At 38.9% G+C, this 20,199-nt stretch overlaps 1 protein-coding gene across 1 annotated transcript in view; it reads left to right on the plus strand.

Annotated features, from left to right (window-relative positions):
- Window positions 1–1,486: 1,486 nt before the first annotated feature.
- kalrna (kalirin RhoGEF kinase a) overlaps window positions 1,487–20,199 on the plus strand; it is a 103,290-nt gene continuing 84,577 nt past the window's right edge. The window contains exon 1 of the mRNA XM_055149335.1: window positions 1,487–1,705. Coding sequence (XP_055005310.1) covers window positions 1,636–1,705 — 70 coding nt within the window. The 5' untranslated portion in view covers window positions 1,487–1,635. The remainder of the gene's footprint in view (window positions 1,706–20,199) is intronic.

The raw sequence follows: 20,199 nt of genomic DNA on the forward strand, positions 1-20,199 counted from the left end.
GCCTCGAGTTTCATAGATAGCGCTAGAGCGAGCTCAAAAGGTTGCGCTTAGACTCTACCTTAGAAACAGACCTTGAACTCCCCCTGCTGTTTAGATAAGTCAGTACACCCAATTAAGGCAGTTTTGCAGTCGGTAAGATGACCCTACTAGTGTCTGTAGAAAGCATCCTTGTTCTACATTTCCATAGTTTCACTGTTATGGCATGTTGATTTATGAATGCTTATGTTTCCCTTTATTTGATTTGTATTTATTATATTATATATGTCTAATATGTTATTATTGAGGATAAAAAATAATGTATTTTAAACTTTTAACCTTTGTTTGTTTGTTTGTTTGTTTTTTTACGTCCAAATGTGGCTTTAAACGAACTTAACATGAATGCATTATAATTGTATTTCCAGTACGCAAGTGTCTTTGAACATGTAGTCCAGTAGGTGGCAGTAGCATACAACATAAAAAAGGACACACGTAGAGACCTTATCTTGTCCGATCAACCTACGTCTGCTTGTCCCTGGGCGCGCGTGTGGCAATTAGTGTCATATGAAGGTGCGTCCTTCTCACTCAGATGACAAGGCTAACCAGTGTGGGCCTATTATAGTGTCTATAATAGTCTCTATAATATTCAAGGCCATTCTCAAGGATGGAGCCATTCACATCGGTGTAAAGTGATGATGTCATTGTGTAGACACTAGACAGCCGCCCAACAAGGCATCTGACAGATCAGCAGCTAGGATAAACTAAGCTTTATGATGGTAAATAGTGTTCAATTATTTGGATGTAGAATAACACAGATATATTTTAAAGTGAGTAAGGGGACAGGTTTGAGAAATGACTCTTCTCTTTAATGATAAACAATGTGTGGGAGTTTCTTGGCCTTTGCGGTTTTTAATAGTCCTAAATAGACTATGTACTGTGAATTTTTAACTAAACTACCCTAAAAATGAGAATTGGTTAAAGCAGTAGAGGTAGCACATAGCCCACATAATAAACTCAATTATTTAAACCACGAGATGATTTTTTTTTAAATAAATGAACATGCTTGCATTTTCAAACAGCGTTGCAAATATTAAAGCAATAGCCTATTCTAATATAGCCTAAAATGTCTTTATTGTTGCAGTACCGCACGAGACCTATAGGGATTTGACACATTGCTCAGAATTGTTTTCAGTTCACAGCTCCGCCTATTGCCTGTTTGCCCAATATAGGTCTACAGCTACTGTGAAGTTGGATATTTTGCAGTCAAGGCCATACCTTAGCTTTATAAGGGCTTTGCATGCTGCCAGTAAAGCCAAGAGAATTGAAGTGAAGGCGAGGGAGAGGCAGAGGGAGGAGAGGCAGGAGCGGGGAGGGACGGTGCGCGGGGGAGAAGGAGGGGGAGCAGGCAGAGACCCTGGCGGACAGCGGCGGAGAGAGAAAGCTTGGACCGGGGAACAATAGAGAGGAACCAAGCCAGCCCCGAAACACTAAACAAACCGAAGAGGGCGACTGAAAGAGCGCGTGTTAGCAGCCCGGGGGAGCGGAGGAGGGCTGGCAGACAAACCCAGACGAGTGAAACATGTAAGGGATACGGACAGGAGCGAGTAACCGGCGCGTTATTTCTATCTTTCTTTGTCGGTGGATTGTATTAGAAGCGGAATGAACCCTGCAGAAGCGGCCGAGGAGGCGCCCAGCAGCGACCCAGACACTGATGCCTTCTACAAAACAGGTACAGAGACTATTCACACATTGACTATACTGATCTCGCGCCGTGTTTGGCATCTTTGTGCCTATAGATTGCCAATTGTCTTGCTGCTTGTGCGTAAACGTGTGTAGTGACAGTGGGATCCTGATGCTGCCGAGTGGGGCTCTACAAAAGAAAGAAGGGGAGTCATGGAGGAATCACATCAGCTGCCTGGAAATGTCAGTAAATGTGTTCAAGATGCTCTAAATGACGCGAGTCTACTGTGTACCGGGCACGTTTAATGAGCTCCAGTGGGTGTTTAAACGCTGCTTTTATAGGCTGCAAAAAGAGGATTAAGAAGTGACACAAATGAAAGTGGTAATGGGCCAGTAAGTGTCTCCACCGCAACATTTCCCAAAACTACAACCAGATTTCTTTTGTTTCGCTAATTAAGATCATTAGCAATCACAGCAGTAGCCTACAATTCTGTACAACACTGCACCTTATTGAGTCACATGGAGTCCTTATGGCACCACTTCAGTTGAGACTGTTGAACTATATTGACATTTTCTGTTAGTCCATTTGTTGTCAAGAGCAGGTACATTAAAGCCACACCATTTCCTATCGTAATTAATTAATAATTTTACATCTTGAATTGGCCAAAATTTACATTTAACTTCCACAAAAATACAAATCAATATATACCTCTATTTTGTAAGAAGGATATAAACATAGAAGCACATCAGTGCATCAGTTTAAGTAGGCAAGTTCTTCAAGACAGTTAAAGTGAAAAGAGGTTTTTGCGTTGGTGGAGATTGTGATAGACAGTGATGCCCTGCATGTGAGCAGGAACACACCCATGTGTCCCTTGTGTCAGTTTGGTCAAGTTAATTAAGCCCCTCATCACTCCTGGAGTGGCTGCGTAGGCTTCATTTTTAATATGGCCACAATATTGTCATGATAAAACTTTGTCCCTCTTGTCATCTCCATAGAAACGAGAGGCTACCATGCAACAGTTCAGATTCAGAACATTGGAAGATTGCAGCAAGAAGCATAAAAATAGGCTACAATTCAAAATGCAATATCATTCAACAAAGAATTTGTAATATGAGTTAGAGATTTAATGTGAGCTCCAACAGCCTATTCTTCTCTCTCACTCCAACTAACTTCATGTCCACTCCCACTTCCTCCAACTCGTCTTCAGTCTTTTCGGCATCTATAGTGACTAACTTACCGTCCATACTCTAGTCTACCAAACTCTCTCAATCTGACCTCTTTAATTTAAACTACTCCCCAAACATCCATAAGTCCCGGTATTATATAGCACTCTTTCTAATCCTATCCAGGCATGTCACTTCCAGAGAAAACATATCGATTAGTCCATCTTTCAACATCCACTTTATGTATAAGCTTTAAATACAGTATTGTTTACATTTTGAAGAGTATTAACACTTCTCTTCTTTTATACAGCCCATGTGCAGAGCAGAGGTTTTGATGTATGCAGATGATTACATGCACAACTTGGCCTTAGATGTTGTGTCTTTTGATGAAACCAGTGCTAACGATTATTTGTCAGCGCAGCAAGCCGATCTGACATTCCCAGAGAAATAGTAGGCTAAGTGCCAGCTTTAATTAACAACATCCAGACTACACAGGCCAGAGCGGAGATACTTGTTTGCACACACGTGTTCATCCACAGGATTTTTCTGAAATTACCAAAAACAAAACACGATTTGTCCTTGACTTAATTTGCCTTCTTATCTATAATCTTATTGTCCTTAGCGCTTTTATACCTTATTAACCATAGTTATTAATAAATAACTGGACGCAGAAGAGCTTAAAAGCATCCTAAAGTATTGCTTTTACCCAACACTCATAAGCACAATTACACACAAATCCTTTACTCTTACTTTCACTTACAAGAGGTCAAACACCTATAGACAGCCTGGGGTAACCCCATGCTTGGATCACTCAATAAATCTATGTACAAAATACAAATCACTGCACACTAGTGTGATTAGCTGTGGTCACACCATAAAGTATATAGTGCAGAGGAAGTAAATTCACTTATGTATGTAACTTTTCTGGTGGGGGACCTGCCATTTACATGTCTCCATGGATTGTCTGCATGGATTTGTTTGGCATTTTCTACAGAATGACATCATTAAACCAGTCCATTTATCTAGAGATGCACCGATATAATATTGGTATCAATATAGACACATTTATTGAAAATTGAGGTGGATTGGATACCGGTTCTAAGTTATGAGTTCTGTCAATATCCCATTTCGGTCTATAAACTGATGTAAAAAGACAGTTTACTGGCCAATGTTGGTCCAAAACATCTCATAATATTAAAGTTGTATTTTTACAAAGATGTTCTGAAATGACTTAAAATGGATATACATATGCATGTGGATCATTTTTTACTATACGCATGTTTGTGTTTAAAAGAAATACATAATATTGCCCTGATAGTGTCAACTGCTTGTCTCCATAGAGATACATATTTTTAACACTATAATGAGGAACATTCAAAGCAAAGCAGTAACACTTCCATGGAGACATCCAGGACTTCCTACTTGAAAAGTCTGTGCCCCTTTAACCCCATGGCGGACCAGTAAGCTACACTGTATTAGTACTTTGGCTCAAGTCTATAATATTTCCTCTTAACACAATTTAAAGGACGTCATGTTGGTTAATCCTTCAGACATGTACATTCAATCAAAATCCTTTCAAGATCTATAGATGAATTTACAGTCTCCTCATTGCCATCAGCCACTGAATGGGTCAAATGCTAACTATGTACACTGCAGTTATATGTAACCACTGATTCTTTCACATTACACTTCTGTAAATGATAATGGACACAGTTTCATTAGACCGCTGAAAAAGATCATTTGGCTCATTTCCTCTATAGGAGATAGAGTTTCTTCTGTGTGGTATTATGACATAGCTGTATACTGGTTCAGTTTGTATGTTTATAGTGGCCACAGGACAGGATTGATATAGGCCTAACTCATATGATGAATAGGTGTTGCTAAAACTTTTGCTGCATACCTCATAAAGCAGTGTCCCCCTTTGAATTAGATCAAGAAAGAACTGTTTGTAAGAAATGTATAAAATTTAGGGTTTTGTGACTCAGTTGCATGTACTCCATGAGGTAGAAGATGCACAGTTTGGTCTCCATGTCTTTGTTTCGGTTAGTGTTGGATCGTTTGGTCTATAATGATGATGACGTAGTTGTGGTTGCTGTGGTAATGTGTAAATTTCTGTTGAAGTTTGAAGACCCAAACTGTTGAATGTTTTATTTTATGGTGTAAGATGAGATAAGAATTGTAGGTAATGAATACATTTTTAAGGTCACTTCTATGCCAGTAAATAAATCAAAACATTTCCCTAACATTAATTTAACCTAAATTATAATTCTGTTTCTAAACTTCATCAGTTAAATTACCAATCACAGCAGACAGTCCCTCTGGACCTTACTATCTGGCACCAACCCTTTAGTTTTGTCCTTTAGATGTCCAACAGGGAAACCTAAATCTTGCACAAAATGCTAGATATTTCTATCAGGGCAGAGAAAGTGAATTAACTTTTACTCTAGTCTGTAACTTTTCTGATGGGGGACCTTCCATTTCCGTGTCTACTTGGATTGTCTACATGGATTTGCTTGGAATTTTCTACAGTATGGCATCATTAAACCAATCCATCTACTATGATGCAGCGATATGATATTGGTATCGATATTGGCACTTTATTTTTGTCCTTTTGTGTGAGAAGGCTAATGCCAGGGGGCAACACTATGAAAATGCTTCCATATGTTCATATGCAGTATGTAGGTCTCCAAAGTACAAATGCTGCCTCTGTAAAACAATCCAATTTCTTATGAAAAGGCTGTCAAAAGCTTTAACCACCAGCCAACAGGCGCCATGGTAACAGATAATGAATAGATTCACGTAACAGTGCTTTTATACAGGTGAGGCTAAGTGAGCTATTGCATTTCATGCAGAAAACATTTAAGAGAACATGTTATGCAAAACGTACTTTTAAAAGATTTACCATTTTATTAATTGTTTTCCGTTCTCTTTTAATGACCCACTTGAAGCTGTATGTGGAGTATTTGATGCACGTTTGTGTAATCTTTATTCTTCTGCATTTAAGATACCATTTTCACTGATCCACATACACGTCCACTGCTCTGTACTTCATTGTTTGATTTTTTTTTTTTTTTCTTAATTGGTGAAACACAGAGCATTCAGTAGCGTCTGAGTGGCAGAGTTAGTTGTTGATATTTTTGGTGGCATGAATCAGTGATGCAGTTTTCAACTAGAAGTCAACTCAGCTAACTGTTTTGTTTTATTAAGTTGTTTTACATCAATATTGCAATGTCTAATATTCAAAATAATAGCAAACAAAAGCATAATATGTCTTCCTTAAGGGGTTACGTTTATAGGAAGAAATATTCACAAGTAGTTTATTTACATGAGAAAGCAATAGGTTTAAATTCAATGTACAAACACATGCAGCTGTAAAAAAGAATCATAAATAATCAGTCAAACTTCCCAAAACACACCCGTAGCACAGGAAAAAAACAGTGTGTCTTCGGCTGCTCGATGTTATGCTAATCAGCAGTGTATAAATAGGATATTCTAAATTATCAGGCGGAAACAGGAAGTAACTCACATTCATACCTCCACTCAGCAATCAGAGCCCAGTGTCTGAGAGACAGCTGACGCCACCCGTCTGTCTATAGCTCCCACCGTTGCCATGCTACCACTGCTTTCAGACTTACTAATAAAATCTATTAGAAGTCATTTTGATCGATGGTGTGTAAGAACAGGTGAGAAAGCAGCTGGGGATGCTGGAAATGGCACAGAACCACACAGATAAACAAACTCTGCTGGTCTATTTGTGGAAGATGCTTACAAGATATGCTCTAAAAAGGATTCTCAATGCCATTAGTAGATGCCGTTTCTCCCAGGCATTTCTCCCAGTTGAGAGTGGATTAGAAAGTGGATGTATGAACTTGTAATTAGACCTAATTCTCCCGCTAATCTGCTAAAAGCTATATGAGTAATGTCTGGAAGCACACAGACTTCCAATAACAACAATAAACCCAAATCTCCACTGATTAAAGTATAATATAAGGGTAGGCCTGTCACAATAACACATTTTGAAGTGCGATATATTGCTGAAGTAAATATATACCATAAATATAACAACAATATTGAAATCAAACCATAAATTGGAATTATCCCCCCAAAAGTATTCTAAATGTAAAATATTGTTAAAATATAAACTAAATAAAGAAATAAGAGAATGAAACACTTAAGTAGCTAGTTAGTTATTTCAATCTTCTGAGGCTTAAATCTCATCATACTACAGAGAAGGTGAGCAACATTTTCTCACTACTGTAAAGAAAAAGTACCCATGATAAATATTGACCCCCAAAAAGTATAGTTCCATATATTGAACAATAAGTCGATATAGTATTTATCGTGACAGGCCTATGTAAGGGATGGGAACTAAGTCTGGCTATGTGAGATGGCTTTGGGGTTATCAACTGTTTTTCCTGAATGCTGTGGAACAATAATGTGAACTCACTCCAGGCTGTTTCATAAATACACAGAAGCATAAAAGTTGTAATTTATTATACATTACAAATTGCCTCACAGCCAAAGCAATTATTATAATTTGCTTCATGGGAATATGGTGGAATTTCTTGACATTTCTACACGCCGTTACAAATGCCAACATGTACAAAGTTTAATGGCAATATTGTTCTCATTAGATCAGATGATTATTGATGACATTGGAATCATGAAGTGATATGAACCGGGAGACTGGGACACACAAGTAGGTTATAGCAAGGACTAAGGTGGAATGAATATCAGCTTGAAAGTCCCAGCTTGAGCGTCCCATTCTCTTGGCGGAACCGTTCCAATCCTCCCTTCAGGCGCCCCCTTCCCTTGGGCGGCACGCAGGTAACTGCTGTGTCCGGGAGAGGGGGGACATTCTTGTGGGCCTTTTGTAGGCTGCATCATGCACTGTGACATATTGAGTTCGAATGTCATCATTCTATATCATAATCACTGTTGGGCAAGTTACTTTAAAACTGTAATGTGTTATTTATTACTTATTACTGTCATTTCAAAGTAATTCGTTACATTACAATATTACTGCATTTAAAATGTAAGGCATTATATTACTATTGCATTACTTTAAGTTACTCTCACCAAAATAACTGCGAAAAAGCTGAACTTTTGAGCCGTATATGGACTGAACCAGGACTAAACAAGGTCTAAACCAGGACTAAACCAGAGCTGAACCAGGACTAAACCAGGACTATAACAGGACTAACCTCAGACTGATTCCAGGACTGAAGAGGAGGACTAAACCAGAACTGAACTAGGACTAAAACAGGACTCACTGTGGGGACGGGCTCGAAGGAGACCACAGGAGAAAGGATCGGCTCTGCTCCGCACCTCATGGAGGTAAGAGCGGCTGTCGCCCGATCACGCTTTATGGACCCTGCTGCTCGGGCTCACGGTCCTAATTTCAGCAACTATTTGCGGGTACAAGACCCGGTGCAAGATTCTGCTACAGCGCGTAACTTCTACCTTCCTTCAACGTGTCCAGAAGTCCAACTTTTTGTGCAATGGTTTGCATCGTCCTCTGTCTTTTGGGTGTGAGCGCAGGAGCCTTTGTCAGTGCAGAACGTTTCGTCGACGTTGTGGATTTTGTCGGAGAGAAAACTTGCAGACATACAGCACTTCAGAATCACACTGCTACAGATTGAACATTTATTTAAATTTGGCAGCTGAACACATTCTGTACTGTACTGTACAATAGACAGGTGTCCCTCAGCCGATCAGGACGCAGCGGGAGGAACGCAATACGTGTTTCATACACTAAAAACAAAAGGCAAGCAAAATTGCACAAAACAAAACAAAAAACAAACAAACAAACCAAAAACAAACAAACAGCGAAACAGCGAGACCGCGAAAAGTGAACCGCGTTAGAGCGAGGGACGACTGTAAACCAGGTCTAAACCAGAAGTGACTCAGGTCTAAACCAGGTCTAAACAGCGGGTTGGTCCTTTCGCCCGCGGTTAACTGAAGGTATATCCGGCCGCGTCTCTGGCATTTCACTGCTGCTGATTTCATGGTGATTTTAGCGAATTTCTATGAAGAAAAACCCACCACTTCAATCCAGGTTAAAAAAGCATTGTAACGCGCGTTACTCACATTTGTACCGAGTAAAATATTAACATTTTTTCCCCTGTAATGCCTTACATTACTGCGTTACAGCAAAAATCAACGCATTACTGTAATACATTACTTTTATAATGCATTACTCCCAACACTGATCATAATAAGATGAAATGTGAATATAGCAAAACTAAATGTTGGGTCTTGTTTATGTCATTTTACTGATCTTCCCGAAGCGGCACACATTTTTTTCAGTACGTAATATCAATATAATCCTCATTTGCTCACAGACCTTTACTATGAAATCATATTTGAAATAATTTTTTCGTGTTCCCTGTGTCATATAATACTAATTATTTCCTTACCTGCTTGCCATGCACATCATTTGTAAGCAGCGCAACACAAGAAACTTGGAAAGCTACAGAATATTTTCAGACATCATTCAGAATAACTTTTAGGAAGGTCTTAGAAATTTCAGGGAAATACATAGTTAAGATAAAATCCTGAAATAGTTGTGATTAATTAAATTGACAGAATATACATAAAGTATATGCTTCACCTGTGGAGTATTCCTGAGGAGTAATTTGACACACTGTATTTACTCTATTTGTGTGTGTTTGAGACCACATCATTTTTTAAATGTATATAGATTAACTTAATTTTATAAAGGGTACAATTCAGGGGGACCTTCCAGCTGGTTCCCAATGACTCAGTACAGAGATCGTGTGTGTGATTTGTGGCTAAAATTACATTATAATAATTTTCTGAACATGTTTTTCATTCAAGTATGTTTCAATATAATATTAAATTTGTCTATCTCCATGGAACTTGCATAATATGTGTTCTTTAAGAGATACACGAAAAAAACACTACACTACACTTTGCAGTATTTTTTTTTTTTTATTCAACGCAGGGAATTTTTTGATGCATTTCAGTTGCAGGAGAGATTATGTCTTTCTCTTCACAGCAGATGTTGGCTATTTTAGTGTTTTGAAGACTAGGATGTGGTAGACCTTCTTGTAAACACTGCAATATTTTGGAGCCATTTTGTATTTTTGGAGATCCGCAAAATGAAATCTCACCTGGAGATCTAGTGATACATTTGTTGGTGTTGCTACCACTAGTAGATCCAATTAAGATGGAAGAACTTGCTATGAAAACAATCTTGTCCTCCAAATCCCAGTTATTGTCATCTGATGAATAGCTGACTGGTTTAGGAAAGTCCATCTCAGCAGGTTCTTGGTTGGCCTGTTGTTGTGATGGTCCAAACTGAGCCTCAGTAACACACATTAACTCATGCGCCTTCTTCATGTAATCATCTCCGTCAGATAAGTGCTCCATGGTGGTGCACGGGTGATCAAGGGCTTGCGATGGCACGATCCTCTCTTCTGCGTCCAATTTAATCATTTTACTGAGCAGGTCATGAAACTGCTCCATTTCTCTCTCCTCCTGATGGGAGACAATCCTTCTAGAACCTTTGATAAGCTGCTCCAGGTTTGTAGCAGATGGCTTGGGAAGTGGCATCTTAGGATTCATCCCAGAGGTCTCCCTAAACTCCTGCAGTTTTCAGTCTCCATTTGGATTTTTCCAATCTTGTCCAGGAAGTTGAACTCAGAAATGGCAATGAAATCTGTGTTACTGACAAACCAGTGAAGGAGACACCAAGCCAGATCCAAAGTGGAAGACCCAGTGTTACTTCTGGGGCACGGTACGAAATTGGCTGCATCAGCTGTCCAATTAGTAATTGTCTAGAGTATATTGCCAATCCAAAATCTATTAACTTGATTTTAAATGGCCTCTCCTTTTGGTTTACCAGCATAATGTTATCTGGTTTCATGTCCATGTGCATGAGAGCAACACAACGTCAACCGTGAAGAGCTACTAAGAGCTGCTTTGCCATTGGTCGTATTTGGCTCAGCGTGAAATCCTTTGCAAGATGGTAGACACTTACATCTAGCATCTCAAACGCAAGAGACCCACAGCCATTATAGTCAAAAAAGACAACCAGTTTAATCAGATTGAAGCTGTCTGAATGTAGCTCCTCCTTGATATAACTTAACATCTCCAACTCCCTGTGGAAATTTTTGGAGAATTTTCTGTCATCTTTGAGGCGTTTTAAAGCAACAATTTCTCCTGTCACTCAATCATGGCGCTTGATAACAGTACCGTACCCGCCCTCTCCGATGACTCCCAAAACCTCGTATTTGGTTTCAGGGTTGGTTTGCCGGAAATCGGTGAAATTCATTGCCGAAACCATGGTGCGATAAAGACCGTTCACAAGCTCTGCTGAGTGTGTGCGTTCGCTGGCTGCGTCTGGGTTGAAATGACCTTTGGAGACTGTGTGTTTCTAGAACAGGACTGAAAACTCAATGGCAAAGATGATTCTAAACTGGAGTTATGTAACCGCATTCTAGCCGTTTATGCATATAGAATGGACTAATTAACAAAAATGCAAATAAAATGCAAATAAAATGCATATTTGATTTGTATATAAAAATAAAAAATCTAATCACTATGGCAACGCATGTCAGTGAAATCGGTGAGCCCAAATTATAGTTCTGTGTCGACTCAATGCACAGTGCCACCATTGCCTTGTCGTTGTGGTTTTTGATTTATGGATCTGCATTGAGGTCTGTGCACCGTGAAGTAATTCACCATTAGTTAGTTTCATAAAGGGTACAATTCAGTGAAGTCCCCCTGACTTTCCAGCCAGGGGGACTTTACAGCTGGCTCCCGGTGGAATAGTTGGATATTTTATTTGTGTTTTTTACATTACATGTGTGAAAAATCCATCCACAATAAGTTTTACAAAAATACTAGAATAGTTTTGAAATAGAAGTAAAACAAAATACGTAAAATATTATCAATATGCTTGGTGGTGGTGTTTGCCAAATGTCTCCCCTCACCTCATTTCACACTATTTTCCTGTTCAATAAAGCCTTCAGCCTGAAAACCTGAATTGAGTTAAGCACTACTAGTAGTTTTAACTTCCTCCTAACCAATCCAGACCTAATCACGGTAGTGCCACTGGTCATGTGCATCATTTTCTGCTTTGAACCTACTTTTAGAGATGAGAAAACTTTGTGGACCTTACAGATCATTTATCAATCAATACTATGATCAATAAACAATTAAACCATAAATCCCAATCAATGTTTGCTAAAGACACGCTCGGTGCCCGTGAGTTTTGTCAGGATAAGAACAAGGGAGTAGTTTGAGGTGAAATAAGGACCACATCATTTAATCCCTTTCTTCCTGCAGTCTTATTTGAACTAAAGTTTCATTGAAGTCTATTTTATGTCCTCTATGTCTGTCTCTGAAAATGTTAGGTTTAAATTTTGTTTGAAACTCAAAACATCTTCCTACCTTCCTATTTCAAGCTAAAAGTAACTTCTAGTGAAGGGTCTGTCATCTGGTTATGTTTAAGGTAGGGGTGTCAAATTATCGCGTTAATTGCAATTAATTAATTACAGTCATATTTAGCGCGTTATGTTTTTTAATCGCGTTAATCTCATTTTTAATCTAACTTTACTGTTTCTGTATGTGAGTTGCTTTATTATAAAATCTGTTTTTATGTGTTGTTGGGACAACAACACATAAAAACACATTTATAAATTTTTTTTTATTTCGGTAATTCCACTCATTGTCGGAAACCCACACAAAACGCGCGCAGTAAGAGCGATGTAAACGTCATGTTAACATTGGCGGCGTCAGTCACACAGTGGACGAGGTCGAAGAGCCGGTAGAACAGAGGCAGCAGCGCACAGGTAAAAACACATTCGTGTCTTGGAAATTATTCTCCCGATGTGAAATATAAAAGAAAATAACAAATATAATATCGCCTACAACTTAAATGTCACTGGTGAAAACAACCTGCATAGGCTCATGATGTCTGCACTACTGTCCTATAGTGACCTGCGACACGAGGGGACACGCACACACAAACACACACCTTCATCATCGTCATTAACCTGAGAATGTGCGGACCACGTTTCCATCCATAGACACTGCACGGACACCGACGTGCTCCCGTGAGCCGCGTGTGGATCGTGTTTTCTCACGTACGCTGCGTAAAGCTCGCTTCCTCCTGTGCGTCTCTAAACCAGAACTAACACCAAGACTAAAACCGGGACTAACCCAGTCCAGGACTAAACCAGGACTAAAACCAGAACTAAAACCAGGTCTAAACCAGGTCTAAATCAGGACTAAACCAGGACTAAACCAGGATTAATCCATTCCAGGACTAAACTAGGACTAAAGTAGGACTAAAGCAGGTCTAAACCAGGACTAAAACAAGGACTAAAACCAGTGATCTCATATATAAAGCATTTCTCTATCAATAATATTTTTAATATGGTTAAGGAAAGACTGGACTTTTTATTGTCTTTAAGTAGACAAAAGTTATTATGTTCAGATTTCCTCGTCTTTGCTACTTTACAGCAAACAGTTTCTTATTCATGGAGACTTGGGCTCAACAGCCAATTTGGAGAGATTTGTTAAACAATAAATGACTTTATAAAGTCACTTTTTTTTGTTCTATATGAGTCTTTTGATCTGCCACAATAATGTAATAATGAATTTAAATGAAAATACCTCAAATTGAAGGCTTTTCTCAGCAATTTTTAGGTGAGATTAAAATGAGATTAATTAGATTAATTAATTACAGATCATAATTAATTAATCTCTCAATTTTTTTAATCGCATGACAGCACTAGTTTAAGGTATTACTGATTTGCCCAAAATGTTCCACAATATGGCACTAAACATGTATAAACTATTAAGCAATAAAAACATGTGCAATGAAATGCAATAAATGCTTGAAGTATGCTTAATGCCATCCTGTGGAATATTACAGCCAAAGCAATATCATGTCAGTGGTGAAAAGCAGATAACCCCTGTATCTATCTGACTGACAAACCAAAAAAGCTGAAATCTCCCAAGAAAATATTCTTCCATGTTATTTGGTTCCTAATTCTATTAGCTTTTATGGTTAATGTGTTCTTGTTTGCAGAGGTTGAGGGATTTCTGGTTGGGGAGCATTTTATGCTGCACTTACAAATCTTTGCACCTGTGCCTTGTGTTTTGTGCAGTGAAGAACTGGGCCTGGCTCTGACCCAAAGTTTCTAAAAACTGCTGAGTGTAGACTATGCTCCTGGTGATTTCTTACTACAGTCTGCTCACTTAGAAGATTCAAATCACTTTGCACATTTAAGCATGTCATTATGAACTGTTACAGATTTTATAGACAGATATATAGTTGTTTTCAGAGGACAGTGTTTAATTGTTGCATATGTGAATGTGATTATCCAAATTTCAATCTTGATTTGATCGAGATCCCTGTACGAAATCACACTAATTTGCAATAATATTCAAGATGATCGAATGTGTTACTCATACTTAGGGGAGAGTAATTGCTGCCAGGCTTGGACTGTAGCTTCTATTGGCCGCCACTTTTGTTGTTACCTTGGTCGACCCTAATACAGTTGATCGCAGATGTTATCAATCATTGTTCATAAGCATATTCACACATCTGTGTCACCGTGTACTTCTTGATAAAGAAGTTTCTTGTCTTTTTTTTTTTTTTAATTAATCAAATATTTATTGTGGGAACAGAGGCTATGACTTTCTTCCACAAGAGAAATCCCAGAATAAGAGTGCTTTTAAAGGTCCCATATTACACAAAATTGACTCTTGTGAACTTTAAGCCAGGTCCTTTCATAGCGGCGCGTCAAGGCGTCCAGATAACATGCAAAGTGTAAAGTTTGGACACGCATCCAGGGGGTTGGCATCAGAAGTTGACAATGCTGAACTTTTGTCATTGGACGCGCTGTGTCAACCAATCAGGGACTACTCTCCAGTGATGTAGTGACCTTATTATCCAGAAGAAGTAGAAGAAAGAGAAAGACCCTGGAACCAGGGAAGGGAGCCACAAACATTAATGGAGTATAAATATATACACGCCGCAACTGCCAAGCCGATCGCCAGGACAGGACCAGGACTGGGCGAGGACTGAACCAGGACTGAACCATGACTTGAACCAGGACTGAACCATATCTAAAACAAGACTAAACCATGTCTAAAACAGGACTAAACCAGTGTCATTAGGCTGTCATTAGCGTAGTATAAATATATATACACTGCAGCCACTGAGCCAGTCATCGAGGGTGTCTGAACTCAAATGCAAAGGCGTTCAACTAAAGGCGTCCAGCGCTATTTTTGACCGATCTGAACGGACCTTTTAGAATGTTGTTACCTCCTCCATACTTGGAGTTGTGTTTTGTTTCTTTCACACATATTTGAGTTAGGGATGGGAATTTGATGAAATTTTCTTAATCGATCGTCGGAAGAATTAACAATCGATTATTGATTAATCATTAACGTTTTTATATTAAAATGATCATCATTATTATTACTATCTGCACTACTAATCTGCATAAATAAATTCAACTTTACGACGTGTAAACCGTAACCACTCTAGAGCCACTTAAGCCCGTTTTAGATTATAATGTGTTTAATTCAGTTTTGTGCAACTCTCACAGAAACGAAACTTAAAACCACATCGCTAATTTGAACTAAGCGAAGATAAAAAATACAGCTCTTGTGCGCTGATGCGGTCTTCTGTCGGATTAAAAGATATGACTCAGTGGAATACAGGTTAGTGTGACCAGATTTGCGTTTGTCAAAACCAGGACACCGTACGGGAGGAGGGAGGTGGGGACTCGTCATCGACACTGAGCTACTCTCACCTGGTAAAGCTTTTCCCACTGGACACCGAAACATATGTGCTGTTTTGTACACTGTGCACATGGCCTCCCACTTGTCCTGAACGGAACCGAAAACGTGGAATTTCTTGTAAGTCATCGTTGCACATCGTTCGCATTTGCACTTCAGTACGTTGCAGGCTGACCGACATGTACGGACCTGTTTGGTCACGCTACGCAGAGCAACCTACATTCGGTTTGTTGATTAAAATGAACGTAATCAATGAAATTCTTAATGATCAATTATCGCTTAATCGACTAATCATGCCCATCCTTAATTTGAGTAATCCTATATTATTATCTCCAAAGCTGAAAATGTTCTGTGCCACTTTGTGATGAATCGATAGTCAAGTTAACAGCTATGTTTTATATTTTGTTTAGTAGCGATTGGCAATTCCAGAGTTTAAACTTTCCAAATGATTCTAGTGAAGGTGTATGGCGTTTAAAACACAGTGGAGCACTTCCTGCATTACCACATGTGTGTTTTCTGTTTGAGAGAGGAACTCATCCTAAATATACAAGATTTGTGTGTTAAATGAGAATGGGAATGAAACAAAACACAACTCCGGGTATGTTTGTGATAATACATAACATAGATCAGGAAATGGGGTAATATGGGCCCTTTAACTTTTGGCACAGCTCCCACTGCTCTGTTGCCTTTTCACTGTAAAAATACGTTTGTGTGGTGCTGGGTGGGACATCTGAGAATCACTTTTGGCCCATGGATGAACACAGATATTGCGTGGATGAATGACCACTAATCCTTTCATTCAAATACACATACCTCTTTCAGGCTTACACTGGGATTAACCTACAATATACACAGGGAATTTGGACCAGTGGTGATCTGTTGGGCTACTATCCTGTCTGAATCCTCCTTTACACCAGCTGCTGTCTAATCGTAAATGTAAAACCAATTATAAAGTCAAAAGATTAGGATTTTTGGATGTGGGAAATGACAGATGATGCTAATCCACTATAGTTGGCAGCAGTAGTTCTTCTGATGTCTTTGGAGCGCTGTTATGAATATTTAAATATGGTAATGTTTCTCACCTGTGAAGAACTTTGATTTTCACCTTCTCCTCCAATCAATGTCATCACCTGCCAGGTATAATTTAGCTTGAGATCTTCATGTTAAAGGCAGTATTTGAAAATTAACATCTTGTCACATAGTATTAAGTACAACACTGTGTTGTAGTAAATGTATTGAAAGTGGTGCAACAAGACCAGATATTGTGTAAAGACAAATTTTAATTATATTTCAAAATATGTATGTAACCTTTCAGTAAATTTTTAACCAAACTGTTACACGATCCTCCTATGAGTTAAGTTAATTTGACTTTAAAGGGCCCATATTACACTCTTTTCAGATCTATGTTATTATGTTTACACATCAAGAAATATATTGATTTATTCACACATTTAGCACACAAATCCTGCATATTTAGGCTGATTTTCTCAAATGAAAACTACCCTTGTGATGTCATGTGGTGATACAGGAAGTGCTCCACTGTGGTTTTAAACTCCATACACCCTAATTGGTATAGGTATTCACTGTATTCACAGTTTCATGACATCACAAGGTGGAACAGGGCATTTTGGACTTTGGAGATGTAAAGGGTTACTCAGACATCTGTGAATGAAACCAAACACAACCAGTTTTGTTTTTGATGAGGTAACAACATTGTAACATGGCTTAATGCTCACAGGAGTCAATTTTGTGTAATATATTACCTATAAATGTTGATACAATGCTAAGGTGGAAAACACTAGACAGGCATGGAGTAGATTTTTGTCAATATAAATTTAGTTAAATTTCTATTTTTTTCATTAAATCAGTTCATTCTGTTGTAGTATTTGTGCAAGAAAATGTGTTTCTAGTGTGTTATGGTCTTGGTAAGAGTACAGTTTGTTTTCAGGTTTGAGCTGTTCTGCTTTGGTGGAAGTCTGCTGTCAGAGTACTACTAATTATAATATGTATATTTTTACTTGTTTTTTCAACCATATATTTTCATAAACCACCATAACCTTATACACTGTCAGTACTGACCAACTATGATGTTTACACTGCATTACATATTCTGTCTATGTACTTCAAAGGCCTGCTCCTTGCTTTGGTCCACACAGAGGACCCCCAATAGCATCGTCTGGGAATATCATGTTATTAAAATGTCATTTCTTTAAGCTGCTTAGGTATGGAGCAAATCCTCCACTTTCTGTCAGATACTGTAGCTGTTAATGCAGCTGGTGCTTCCACAAAATCCATCCGGGTTCAGTGTGCCTTATGGTTTTTAGCCCGATTAAATGATTAATAATTGGTAATAGTGTAAGTGTAATAGCAGCCACTTTGTCAGATGTGGGGTCCAGTGAGAGTTTTATGGCATGTTTTCGTTCCAGTTGAGATCCTGTTTTTGGCTCGTGCTGTGGGAGTTTGGGGACATATTTGGAGCCGTTGGAGACTTTAGTGAAGTGTGGTGAGGAGAGAGGAGACATGAAACAGAAACAGAGGGAAGTGGCATCCACAGAAACCCACATTTACTGGAGAATACATTTGCAACATTATAGTTTGCTGCCTGGTGTTTTAATTTAGCCCTAGTATTTATGTTCATTATGGTCAATTTAGCTTCTTGATTATTGCCCGTATTGGTAACAAGAGATTGGTTTCTTGCCTAGAAACAGGTATACATGTAATCCTGTCTCAAGCTTTTGTTAATAAAGAGTAGAGTAGATAGATGGAATTTTGGTATGCAGCACTTCGGGCCCCGACCAAATTAGGATTCAAATTTTGTACAGTAAACTAAAAATAGGTCAAATGTATTCAGTTGCTTTCAAGCCAAAAGCGTTCCCTCCACAGAACAATATTCTTTGGACCTGAGTGTGACCTTGGTCCAGTCCCAGCAGCACCAGTGCACTCCCCAAGTGTGACCTAAATATCTGCCGTCTTCTGCCAGGTGTGTTTTGCATTGTGGGATATGAGCAGAATTCAGAGCAATAAATACAGACTGTACAGTGCATCAGATGAGCAACACATTTTATGATGTTTCAATCACAGCTGCTTATTTGTAGTGCATCTATCAAATGTGGAAGACATTTCAACAATTCTCGTAACACTCTGAATGAAATATTGAACAACTTTTACCTCAGATTCAAAGAGTTTAGTGCAGGTTCTCACAAAAGGGCCATGTGCTAATCCACCTGTCAATCACACTCTTAAGCACTCACAATCATGCCTTTCTTAAGTATTTTAAAAGTATGTATTCTTGGCTGACAAGTAGTAAGAGGCTGTGGACTGAAGTTACAGGTTATTGGATGTGAATGAAAATAAAGTAAACTGAGAGAAGTTTATTATGAAATAGTTATTTATTTATTGTGTTTTCAGTGTTGTGAGATCAGCCTGGTTAACCTGTATGGTTGTGGTTTTGGTCACTAATGCATAAAAAAACAAACAAAACAAAAAAAAAGTATCTTAATGATTCTTTTACCAAAAACACAGTGACATGTTGTCAATGACTGACTGACTGTTGACGACTTCTCCCCACAAGCCCTTGAATGCCAGCCTTTTATTGTTCCAGTTTAACGGTAACATTTATGACAGATGAGCAGATTGTCCTGTTCCTTTAACAGAGGCCTGAGTCCTGAGTCACTGTGAGGAGGAGCTCCATATGTATTATTGATGAGTGAGTATGAGCCCCCTCCTCCCCTCCTAAATGCACACGGACACACACACACAGACACACAGACACACAGACGCACTACACAATAAGGCTCTGCTGGAGGAGGATAGAGACAGGGATTCCCTCTGCCTTTGTGTGCTGCGCTGCCAGATGGGAGTGAAGAAGAAGAAAATGTGTTGGATGTCGGGGTGACAGTGAGAAACACAGAGCGCTTAAGTGGATTAGAGCTCATTACTCGCCAGGGGACAGACAAGTGAGAGGGCCCTTTGGAGAGAGGAAAAACACACAAGGCTGGAATATTCTGTACCTCGTGTTTGCATAGACCCCTGCCAAGGCACTAGTCGAGATGATTTACTGCCCAGACATGGAATTCAAATAGTTCATCTTCTGTTAGGGATAATTGCTGTTTTTGTTGAGCCACTAACCCCAAATATCCCACATGAGTAAAGAATCAAGTTCTGCTCATTCATGATGTGAGTGGTGTTGTCTCGATACTAACATTACAAACTGGAGCTGGATACCACAATGATAATAAATGTTTTAGAAAATAGGTCATATACTATTCTGATATAGATCCAAGACCATTCTAAAATGTCTCAGGAAAAGGCCAGTTCTGTCCTATTTATTTGATAATTTCATATTCCATGCCTCTATAATGTGTTACAAAAAAGGCTTTTGATCCACTTCCTGTCTGGGCTCATCTCCTCCCTCCTTAAAAGCTTCTTAGTGTTGAGACTCTGGGTTCTTTGAGCGCTGAGCATCCATTTGGACTCTAATCGATCACTAATACATTTCACAGCTGACGTCTGCGTAAGGGTGTGTGTTCACAGCTGATTAGCTAACAGATCCTGATATTATTAAGTGCTGAGGGCAGGTGTCTGTCTGTGATG

Source organism: Boleophthalmus pectinirostris, unplaced genomic scaffold (genome assembly GCF_026225935.1).
Source record: "Boleophthalmus pectinirostris isolate CB_2022bp ecotype Guang Dong unplaced genomic scaffold, ASM2622593v1 HiC_scaffold_1, whole genome shotgun sequence".
Classification (NCBI taxonomy): domain Eukaryota; kingdom Metazoa; phylum Chordata; class Actinopteri; order Gobiiformes; family Gobiidae; genus Boleophthalmus; species Boleophthalmus pectinirostris.